The sequence below is a fragment of the Nansenia antarctica genome (genome assembly GCF_963989245.1).
Source record: "Nansenia antarctica genome assembly, chromosome: 1".
In the NCBI taxonomy this organism is placed as follows: Eukaryota; Metazoa; Chordata; class Actinopteri; order Argentiniformes; family Microstomatidae; genus Nansenia; species Nansenia antarctica.
Window position 1 is genome coordinate 57,936,378 of NC_137674.1, and position 11,966 is coordinate 57,948,343.

The following is an 11,966-nucleotide window of genomic DNA, read 5'->3' on the forward strand; positions in this document are numbered from 1 at the left end:
TGTGCTCTGAATGGTAATCGGTGTGCCCCAATTGCACAGGGGGCATTTGTGCATTATCCCCATACCTCACAGCCGACCCCGCAGACCTAGTAATAATAGACCTACTGCTAAATTAATTTATATTAAACGCAACTGTATTTTTGGGGACGACGACGACAGCTTTAATGTTAAAAATATAAATCAATGATACGTTATATACTTACATTATTATGATTAACTACTGCTAGTTAAGCTTAAGGATTTGACGCAGTGAATAGTCATAGGTGTAGGCCTACACTCTCTTTGATTGGTTGAAGTACATTGTAAAAACAACCAGATGCACATGTACCACAGGCCTATGCCTCATATTGACAATAGGCTATTGGCAGTAATGAGAACAAACAATGCACCTACAGTGGCATGATATTCTAAGTATGAATCAGCCATAAAAAAAAATATTATCCAATTGCTCTTCAAGACTGGGCACCTGACTATTCCTCCATTACAGTATTCAGGAGTACATCATCAGACAAGGTAAGAAAAGTACACGTTGGCTAAGACTATGTGCTGGCACTCCATGCTGGCACTGGCAGCTACAGTGGACTAATGTACAGGTCCACAGGCTTTCGATGGCCGCTTCTTGACTAAGCATTTTACATGTGCATTTTTGTATATGAATGCAGTGCTCTTAGAGGAGTTTCTTGCAGAATCAGGGTTTTTTTCCCCTCAGAATAATGGCAATGTCACTTTTGCCCCCCCCCCCCCTCCCTCCCTCAGAACCCCATAATAGGTGTTCGGTTTCATCCACAGAATTACATTGAAGATCTGTACTCCTGATCAATAGCTTCATTCAGCCACTGTAGGCACACTTCAAATCGATAGAAACAGCTTGTGCGTGACGTGTTGAACAGTTGAATCTGCGGTCACTCAGGCCATGAATTCCAAGAGCCCTCACATTACAAAACATTATTTAGAGAATATACCAGTAGTTGCATCTTGTTCATTAGCAAAGAACACCAATTTAATCATAAAATATTTAGATCAACCTTTAGAATTTAGATCAAGCCTGTCTATTTACTTCTATGACCAGGAATGAGTACAGTTGCTTTATTAGTCCTATGCTGTTCTCCACCCCCCTGAAGTGGGTACTTGTGCACTCCTCCACATTGATTTATAAGAATATCATTGGTGTAAGCATGAGCTTGAGAGAGTCCCCACCATATCTCACACAGCAGTGTAGAGTGTAGAGAACAATAGAGTAGTCTAGCCTCCCTTTGTGGAAGCATAGGCCTATTATATTAGTCTGGATTTTAATGGCACAGGAGATGTCAACAAGACCACGTGGTTAAGCCCTGCTCCAGTTGTTCCCCCTTGATCACTACAATGTTGTCACAACTACAGTCATCTCAAATGATTTACTCATAGTTACGAACTGCCAATTAATTTTTAATTGACAATGACAGTTATTATTTTCAGTGGTCTTGGTGTTTTATTCATTGTGACATCGGATTTCACTGTTTCCTGTCATTGAGGAACTGTGTGTAGGTGAGGGCGTCTGCCCATTCTCCTGTCCGACTCTTCTTCTCCAGAAACAGCCCCATGCTGTCCCGAGGTGGGTTGGCGATGCTGTGGCTCCACAGGGGCTCTGAGATCGCCAGCAGTTCCCGCACATGTTGAGAGATGGCCTGCAGGGGGCGCAACACACAGCAGAGGTCACTGAGTAGGTCATCTCATGTCTACATCTTATCATGTCTATGGTATTAACTGACAAAACGGTCACATCCGTTTGACAATGGATCCCCAGGGGTAAAGCACTGCCCTCATTAATCAGGACGTTAAAGGTCACTACTTCATCCTGGCCAACAGCCAATTGCCATGTTTAACTCCACCTAACCCCTACAGCTAAGGGTTTTGTGTAGCTGAGGTAAAATGCAGATAGTAGTAGCAGATCTGAAAGGTTTGGATGGGCATTCCACTAGTCCTCCACAGGGCAAGATGGAGCTTTGTTGCTGATGAAGTGAAGTGGGATAGGGGATAGGCATTTTTTCTGGACTGGGCCGATGTATAATTCAATCTTGAATTGAATCTTATTCAGTCAGACATGTGAAATCTAAATATCCTCTGCATTGTCACGGTTGATGAGTGCCTCATTTTCAAATAAATACCACTACGAGGGAAAAGTTGGCTTGAGTTGGAGAACCAACAGTTATGCACATTGCACACATTCATGTTCTCATGGCAATAATGGCTAGATTTTGGAGTCTGGCCCTCTCGGTACTTTTACTTCCCATTTAGACTTTTCCATTCAAAATGCCTCGCCATTGAAATACTGTAAGTGTCAAAATAAGTGCTTAGAAATTGAAAGCCTCTCAGCTTCTTACCTTCATATCTTCAAAGTCTGTGATTCCTAATCTTGGCAGATAGCGGCAATTTACATAAATCAGCTTTTTACCTGTGATGAGGTTCTCAGTGAAACATGCCTGAAGTGGATACAGACAGTTGCATATTAGAACCACTCATCTTGTAAAGTTACATACATCAAAGTGTATGATTACTTTACCAAAGTTTTGGCTACAATAATTGTTGGCTATTCAGGTCATTGCATCCTGGCAGCAAAGAAAATTACTGTATTGTGAGAACTAGGCTATATTACAAATAATAGAAGTAGTCTACTTATCAGTTATATAATAAAACATTTGCATAGCTTACTGTGTAATGTGGATAACCTAAGGACCCTATCCATTTTGCCACGTCCAGGCAACTCCAGTGAAGGAACGCCATCTTGCCTGTGTGTCTGTTTCCATAGAAACAGTCACCTGTCTCAGGAAAGGGCCTTTCACTGTTGAATTAGGTTACACTCCTTCTATTCCCTCGCGCTTGTTAGCAGTAAAAATTGTGGAAATCATGGGAACAGTTTGACAGCAAATGTTACATTGGAAAGTTCGTTAAATTAAGTTATTTAATGATGCGCATTTACACTAATTAGTCAGTTGATTGAAGATGTTAACTACATCTCCTTAAGAATGTAAAAATATATATATATTGCAAACATTTTCCGAATCAAGAGCCTTAATTCACATCTGTTCCCGGGGCAAAAGGGTGTATTGTAGAATGATGGGCTTGACATTCAACCGTCAGCAATCATTGGTTTAGACTGATGAGATACCAGCCAATTGGCTTTATGCATTCTTGGGGCGTTTTTATGTATGGGCGAATTGATTGGTTGCCTGTCAAGTTTTTGTCCCGCCTAGGTTGAGCGGACACTTGTCCTCCGCACGGGAACCAGGCGTGCTGCTTTCACTGAGACATAGAACATGTGCACTCTTTATGACTGTGACAGACCGACGCGCGTTTCTTTATCGATCTAATAAAATGCGCATCCTTTGCTCTTTCTGCGTCCTCTGCCCTTTGACTTAACGCTTACTAGTGTCTCTTGTGTCCCTAGGACTAGGTGTCTGGGTCGGTGCAGCTAGGTTTCTCGCAAGCACAAAGTGTTTCAACCATGGCAGGGATTCTAGTCAGAAGACTTTGGAATAAAAAGGTACAGCACACAACGTTATTCGTGAAGCTTTTGCAGACGCAGTGTTGTTTGTTTGAAACTTGTGTGTGGTGGCTAGCTAGCTGGCTAACTAGCAAGCCTGCTAGCTGCAGACACGTTTGCTGAAGTTCAGCCAATCTAGTCTCCACTTTGAAGGTCTTTATTGTGACATCGTGGAAATGAAATTCTAGATACCCCTTTGGCACTCAAGACAGTAGCAACTAGCTATGATCATCAACAATTAACAGGAACAGGCTAGACTAGTCAGTCAGGTCTGTCAACTTAAACACTCATTGCAGTTGTTTGCAAAAGTTCAGATATGCCAATGAAAAATACATAGTGAAAATGTATCGCCATGTGTCTTCTCTTTGCAGGCCCCTCTTCAGATGGGTCACAGGTGTTATTCGTCATCAGTGGTAAGAAAACAATGTTCTAGATTACATGTTATTCAATAATGGCATGTACACATGTTGATTGACATGTCTGATGTCTATTCTGATTATGGAATGTCCTCCTTTTGCCCCTGTAACCATGCAGCCAACCACAAAGCTGTTCATTGATGGCAAATTTGTAGATTCCAAGACCTCGGAATGGCTCGACATTCATAATCCTGTAAGTATCAATTCTTTATGGATCATAACTGTTGTGCCGCCCACATATGAGTTACAGAAGTGTACTGTAGCTACCTCGTTAGTGGGTGTCCCTTAGTGGTTGTCATTTTTAGTCTTTATGATTGGTAAAGAGTGGAAATAAGAACCCATACACAGCCAATTCAATTCAACCTTGACATGTTTATTCATCCTTCATCTCTCCTGGGTGTCAGTCTTTCTAATGTTGGCTACTTGTCTTGTTCATGCCTTTGGCAAAGCATTGATACATGGTGGTTGAATGCAACAGCAGTCTGGCACCCAGCCTGTCATAACTCTTACCTGCAAATCATTCCTTATAAATATGCCATTAATATGTTGGCTGATTAATGCACAGTAGAAATCTACATGACATCTTGTCATACTCTGTTGAAGGGAATGTAGTTTAAACAAAATTGTACTCTCTCTCTCTCTCTCTCTCTACTCTCTCTCTCTCTGTCTCTCTCTCTCTCTCTCTCTCTCTCTCTCTCTCTCTCTCTCTCTCTCTCTCTCTCTCTCTCTCTCTCTCTCTCTCTCTCTCTCTCTCTCTCTCAGGCCACGAATGAGGTAGTGAGCCGTGTGCCCAAAGCCACCCATGAGGAGATGCTTGCAGCTGTGAACTCCTGCTCCAGAGCTTACAGATCCTGGTCTGACACCTCCATCCTCAGCAGACAGCAGATCTTCCTCCGCTACCAGCTGCTCATCAAGGAAAACATTGTAAGAAAAAGACCCTGGTCTGTAACTAACGTCAGTGTGGCGGTGCCTGTGCGTGTTATTTAGAAAACACTTAATTCACACATTGATGCATGTAGATGGCTTTAGCACTAAGTCAAAGATCTGTCGGTGGTTGCCATAGTAATGTCCAGGCTGGCTAAAAATGGCATCACTCTCCCCTGGCTTAGCCACTACCACCATCAGAGAACCAGAAATAATTAAAGGAAGATCCCTGGTCCAGGCTAAACCAAAGAACCTGCACTGCTCTACTCTGCCCCAGAACCCTAGATTGTTGATGACAATAAACTCTCAATATTAGTACTTTTAGGCAGTGCTTTTGACGCATTCAATCATGACATCCTTATTAACTGACTACAGAAGTGTGTTGGCCTCTCTGGCTCAGTTTTAGATTTAGTTTTAGGACTTATGTCCCGCAGAGACTATTTTGTCTCCATTGGTGACCACTCCTCTGCTAACACTGGTATTACATGTGGGGTTCCTCAAGGCTCCTATCTGGGACCTGTGTTGTTCAGTCTCTATATGCTGCCACTGGGAAATATCATCAGAGAACACAGGATTAATTTTCATAGCTATGCCGAATCGCCGATGATACATAACTATTAATCTCTATCACCCAATGATAAACTGGTTCAATGCATTGATCGTATAAACTTGTGGATGTCACATAATTTCTTGCATTTTAATAAAGATAAGACAGAGGTATTAATTATCTGAGCAAATGTCCGGAGAGAGATATGGCGCTTTTCCATTGATCAGACCGGTACGGCTCGGTAGAGCACGCATTTGAAAGTACGGTACGGGTAGGATAACGCTTCTCCATTATACACAACAGACCTGGAGCGAGCCCGGACAGTAGGAGGAGTTAAGTGTCATAAGAGCACTTCATTTTAATAAGTGCCGCTATACAGCTCAACGGGGGGAAATGCGATAAGAATTGTGTCTTAAAAAAGCCTTAAAACATGTAACGTTAGATAAGCCTCTTTCACACATACGAGCCGTATCACAGCTGCCCTGCATAGCGCAAACAGCTTTTTTTAAAGGCATTTTTAACGAACTCCCAGCAGAGTCAAAACACAGAATTCTGTGCTCATTACCTTTTCCAGTTGAACATAAACTAAACTATTTAAATGCTGCTATTGTTTGCGAAGTTAAAAGATCTGACATTTGTGACGTGTGTGTGAAATGTGTGAAAGGGAGCAACACCGGAATCTACCGGCATGTGTGAACGGCGAAAATGCATGTCTAGCATAGGCACAGCACATCGCCATAATAGCGTTTCTTTTGTTATGCTTCTTGTAAAGAAAAGTTATATGATACATTGAAATGACATTACACTAAGATAATAAGATGGTTAGCATACATTTTTCAAATCTTTATTAATAAGTAATTACAGAAAAAGTAAGTGACATTTTCCAAGAGCGAAATCTGTTGTGGTATTTAAAAATGGCGGTTAGGGGTGAACTCTATGACGATGTTGTGACGATTTCCATTGACCAATCAACGGTCTGCAGCGTCACACATCACACACAGCCTGGCAAAAAGTACCTTTCGCTACCCCTATGGAAGCGGAGCTAAAAATCGGCACGGCTCGGTACGGCTCGTGGGCAGTGGAGAAAGCAAAACAAACCGGTAGTGGAAAAGCACCAATACTGTGCACTAAATTAAAATCCCTGGCACAAAATGCCAAACCCCTAGAAAATAATCTTGGTGTGCTTTTAGATCCTGATTTGAATCTGTCACTAAAACTGCCTTTTGTCACCTTAGAAATATTTCTAAAGTGCAACTGTATCTCTCCCAGATACTGAGAGACTTATACATGTTTTTTTTATCACTAGCAGGTTTGCAGCATAATTTGCAGCATTATTTCCTATACTATTAATTTCTTTTTTCTTACCGTTTATGTTTTACTGTATTTTTGTAATATATTGTCCTTGTTACACCTTGTATTGCAATTTTGCACAAACGGCACTACATAAATAAAGTCTGATTTGATTTGTTTAATCTTATACAGATCTTTTCATAATGCTCTCACTGCTTGGTTAGACACTTTTCCTGGGTTCTACGGCAGTTTAATTTACAGATGTTTATTGAGGATGGTGTTTTAATTTTAATATCTTTCTCTGTGCTTTCAGAAAGAGCTGGCCAAGCTAATCACGCTGGAACAGGGAAAGACTCTGGCTGACGCTGAGGGAGATGTCTTCAGAGGACTGCGTGAGTAGACCACAGTCCAGTCCCAACTTTGCACTAATGTCTCCCTCTCCTTCTATTGGCTCTCCCCTCCCCTCCTTCTTCTACATGTACTATATTTGACGTTTCGTCCTCTGTCTGTACCCACCTTCACCCCCACTCTGCTCCTCTCTGCCCCCTAGAGGTGGTGGAGCACGCCTGCAGCATCACCTCCCTCATGCTGGGAGAGACCCTTCCCTCCATCACCAAGGACATGGACACCTACACCTACCGCCTGCCCATCGGGGTGTGTGCTGGCATTGCCCCCTTCAACTTCCCGGCCATGATTCCTCTGTGGATGTTTCCCATGGGGATGGTGTGTGGGAATACGTACCTGCTGAAGCCGTCCGAGCGTGTCCCAGGATGCACCATGCTCCTGGCTAAGCTGCTGCAGGATGCTGGGGCGCCTGATGGGACGCTCAACATCATTCACGGCCAGCATGCCGGTGAGGTGTGTGTGTGTGTGTGTGTGCAGTGTGGTCTAGGGATAATTCAAAGACTAACAATACCTCAGGCATTATTGTAAAGCGTTTGCATAATGTGTGTGTAAGTAATTATTTAAAGTTTCGTAAGCTAGAGAACTCCATATAGGAAACTTGCAGTTTCCAAGGTGCTAACATAATGATGTATAACTTAATGGCACCAAGTAAATAAAAATGATGATGGATTGATCTTGACCTTTGACCTCTCTCCTAGCTGTGAACTTTATCTGTGACGACCCGGCCATCAGGGCCATCAGCTTTGTGGGCTCCAACCAGGCAGGAGAGTACATCTACAACAGAGGCTCCCAGAACGGCAAGAGAGTGCAGTCCAACATGGTACACAACTGACCAATGTCCTGTTTGAGTTTCTAGCGAGGGACATATTTTCATACTCATAGTCGACATGTTCAGTTTCCATTCATAGTTGATATATTCAATTATCTTCAATTAGGATAGAAATCGTATCAAGAGCAACATATTCACTCTTAGTAATGTTACTCAGAGTGCACCGAGGTGTACCATATACTCCTGATAAGACCATATACTCCTGATAAGACCATATACTCCTGATAAGACCATATACTCCTGGCTAATCCTGGCGTTTTTAGGGAGCAAAGAACCACGGAGTGGTGATGCCTGACGCCAACAAGGAGAACACCCTGAACCAGCTCGTAGGGGCGGCCTTCGGGGCGGCAGGCCAGCGCTGTATGGCTCTCTCAACCGCCATTCTCGTGGGCGAGGCTCGTGATTGGCTCCCGGAGCTGGTGGAGCGCTCCAAAGTGCTGCGTGTCAATGCCGGTACCTACAGCTTTTACCTGACTTCCGTGTCATGTCACGCAATATCGGATATGCTTTGATTCATGGTTCAGTTACCGCACAGGCCCTAGTAGGCCTCATAGCCCTAGTAGAGGGGCATCTTCATCATCTCCTGACTGTATCCCGCCCCTGTGTGCTGTAGGTGACCAGTCCGGCGCTGATGTAGGGCCTCTGATCTCGCCCGAGGCCAAGGTCAGGGTGGAATCGCTGATCCAGAGCGGAGTGGACGAGGGCGCCACGCTGCTGCTGGATGGGAGGAATGTCCGCGTCAAGGGGTACGAGAACGGAAACTTTGTAGGCCCCACCATCCTGGGCAACGTCACGGTAAGACTTCAACCAGTGTTATCGAACGTGAAGTTTCCACGAGTGGTTTTTAAGGTTGTGTTAGCCTGCTGAGCTAAACCTTAGGTTTCCCCGGTCTATGAATTATCAGGCCACATAAAATAAATATTGTGTTCCTAAATATCATATATTCTAGATTTGGTTCAGTTTATTTTGTTTTTCGCAAAACTTGAAAATATGACGTAAGCCATTATTTTAAGAAGGTGACAACATGTAATATTCTACAAGGGATCACCACTGTGCTACGGTCCAGTTCAAGGTGAGATACATGACACGAGGGAGACAAACATTTACAAACCTGTATGTGTGTGTGTGTGTGTGTCTGTGCGTGAGTGGGCAAGTGTAGTTAACCATTTCCCTCTGCTGGCTTTATGTATGCCTTGACCAGTGTGGTCTGCTATGCTCTATAGGAGGAACTGTGTTCAGCGATTAAGTCACTTATTGGTGTATTTGTCATTGTGCAATCTGGCCCATATGGAGAACCAGTGTTGTGACACACAGTGCCCCAGTTCTCTCTACGTATGCTACAGTGAGAGTTTAGGTGTGGAATGCACGTGTTGGATGTGCTGGGTTTCTCATCTGCAATGATGGATGGGAGTGATGAACAGGGTGTAAGACTGTATCAGAGCTGTCAGAGACTCATGGGAGCGTTCCGCTCATCGTCCCACCAAAGTCTCATTACAAACCGGAAATATTTTAAGGCACCTTTTTTTCACATTTTTCAACTCTGGAAATGTTCGAGCAGGTTTGTGGAAAGGCCGGAGCTAGGCCGCTGTTGACGAAAAATGTCTCTGCTAGTTTGTCCCCCCCCCACCACAACAATTCTATTCCACAAAGTCCTGCGGGAACCACTGCAGTCGTCTGTGTTTCCTGTCAAACACTTTTCTTTGTTTTTTTCCTTTCTATCCCCAGTAGCAGTTACACCTGTCACCCGTCAAAGCTCTAAAAACGGTCCGTCGCCTTGTGTTTTCCAGGCGCTCAGCCTGAGTGTCAGTCGTCTGTTTTTTGTAAAGCAAGGCAACGGTTGTAGCTTGGTGAAGTACAGAAACAGTCTGAAACCTGGGATGTAGTGGTGCATAATAATGGTCTGTCTGAGTGTGCTTTCAAAGGCGTGTTCACTTGATGATGATGATGATGATTACTTAATTGATCTTGAAGGAATATTGATAAAGTTCTATATGTGTGTGTTCCCCCAGGCGGAGATGAAGTGTTACACGGAGGAGATCTTCGGGCCAGTGCTGGTTGTTCTGGAAGCTGACAGCCTGGATGAGGCCATCACCATGGTCAATAACAACCCGTACGGCAACGGAACAGCCATCTTTACCACCAACGGGGCTACCGCCCGCAAGTACACGCACGAGGTGGATGTGGGACAGGTGAGTGAGATGTGGAACAGGAGAGAAGGTATCGAATCATAGCCAGCGTGCCCTGTTGTAGCCACACAGGAGCGCCACTGTAGATGGAAAACCAATTACGGTAAACAAGAAAACGTCACTATTTGATGACTCTCTCAGATGTGACCTTTACTGTTGCTGATTTTGACACAAAACCAGTCTTGTGCAACGATCAAGGCAATTTACTGAGATTTAATCTTAAGTGAAGCTACTATTGTTTTGATATGAGATACCATAATTATTTTAAAATTCTCAAATAATGCCATGATTAACAATGTCCCGCTTGGTTGATAATGTGGTGGCTGAGTGTGGGTATTTTTGTGTGTACAGATTGGAGTGAATGTGCCCATCCCAGTCCCGCTACCCATGTTCTCTTTCACCGGATCCAGAAACTCCTTCAGAGGGGACACTAACTTCTACGGCAAGCAGGTAAGCACACAATACAACAGCACAATATAACATTTAGTAGATTAATTAATCGAAATGAGTTTTATGTAGCTTATGGTGTTTAGAATTGGTCAAAGTTGATCCGTTTCCTGCTGTGTTCTCGGTCCCTCCAGGGGATCCAGTTTTACACTCAGATCAAGACTGTGACATCACAGTGGAAGGCTGAGGATGCCACTGTGCAGAGCCCAGCTGTTACCATGCCGACCATGGGACGCTAAGGAAGGTCATGTTCTCTCTGTCACAACCTTCAACACGCTACTGACATGCCGTAACACCCATGACGAGGGAAGCAAATGGTACAAACAAACTATACAAGTTGCAGTCGTGAAAACGTTTTATACAGAGTGTATTTTAGCAATTTATTTTAGTTTTTAGTTTGACCTAGTAGCCAATGCTTCCCATGTTGAAAAGTCTCAGCTGAAACATACTGTACAACCATTCTAGTCAGTCAGACACTACTATCTATATACTGTCCCTGTGAATAGCCATGGAAAGAATGGTCAATACATTATGCAGTGGGTGTCAGTGAGCTCACCCACCATGGGCGTTGTGTTACCTGTGAAAATTAGGGCTTCCGCCATATTGCTTTCAACTATCCTGTATTATAAAATCAAAGCAGATGTAGGGGAAGCCACTGTAGTATTGAGATGCATTCATTGTTATTATCACTCCAGTAAAATTATGTTTACACATGCAAATGTGCTGAACCAGTCTGTTAGTTTGTGCGAGGGTGTGGCTGTATTAGATTAACCCAATTTGTAGTGTCGTAACGATATGTTCTGTCCTCATGACCAATGCGTGATGTAAAGGTATTGTTTTAAATGGAATAAAGATTTACATTAATACTGACGCTTGCTTCTTCACTGTGTATCTCCTCAGGGAGTTGTTCACTATAATCCTGATAAGGTACATCATGTTGTGGATTTGTGCTCTAACCAATGCAAGTTTAATGTTTTCCTTTCAGTTGTGAACCTGGGGGTATTCCATCAACATCACTAAAGGACAATCCAGGCTTATTCTGATAAATCTCGTGATAATCTTGTCATAATCCTTTGGGGAGAATGTTTCTCAGAAAAGTTGCAAATGTTGGTATATTTCAGTCAGACACTTATAGAGCCAACCTGTGGGAAGATGTTGGGATTTGTGGTTCCTAATTCTTAATTATAGGGCACAGAATGAAATTGGCCACTTTAGCACAAGCCCTGGCAAACAGTTTGAAACTACTTTGCTGTTGCTTGTGTAGCAGAGGTAATTTGGATCTAACACTCGTGCGTATCACACTTGCTGAAGTACTATCATCAACAGTGTTAAATTGATTGACAATACATGTTTGTTTTATGACAAAACAGCATAGATTAACATTGCCTATGCTAGCAATTTT

The 11,966-nt window shown here is 43.2% G+C and overlaps 2 protein-coding genes across 2 annotated transcripts; one reads left to right on the plus strand and one right to left on the minus strand.

Annotated features, from left to right (window-relative positions):
* Positions 1-1,460: 1,460 nt before the first annotated feature.
* On the minus strand, positions 1,461-3,053 carry LOC308150519 (sterile alpha motif domain-containing protein 15-like). The gene is made up of 3 exons (XM_080523339.1): positions 2,689-3,053; positions 2,361-2,459; positions 1,461-1,664 (listed from the first exon to the last, which is right to left on the minus strand). The coding sequence occupies exons 1-3, from the start codon at positions 2,758-2,760 to the stop codon at positions 1,491-1,493; spliced, it is 345 nt and encodes a 114-aa protein (XP_080379465.1). The 5' UTR covers positions 2,761-3,053; the 3' UTR covers positions 1,461-1,490.
* A 345-nt stretch (positions 3,054-3,398) lies between these two features.
* Positions 3,399-11,434, plus strand: LOC308163893 (methylmalonate-semialdehyde/malonate-semialdehyde dehydrogenase [acylating], mitochondrial-like). Its single transcript, XM_080538069.1, has 12 exons — positions 3,399-3,520; positions 3,892-3,933; positions 4,055-4,129; positions 4,699-4,860; positions 7,011-7,089; positions 7,248-7,550; positions 7,801-7,922; positions 8,195-8,384; positions 8,545-8,726; positions 9,941-10,120; positions 10,469-10,567; positions 10,699-11,434. The coding sequence occupies exons 1-12, from the start codon at positions 3,482-3,484 to the stop codon at positions 10,801-10,803; spliced, it is 1,578 nt and encodes a 525-aa protein (XP_080394195.1). The 5' UTR covers positions 3,399-3,481; the 3' UTR covers positions 10,804-11,434.
* The last annotated feature ends 532 nt before the right edge of the window (positions 11,435-11,966 follow it).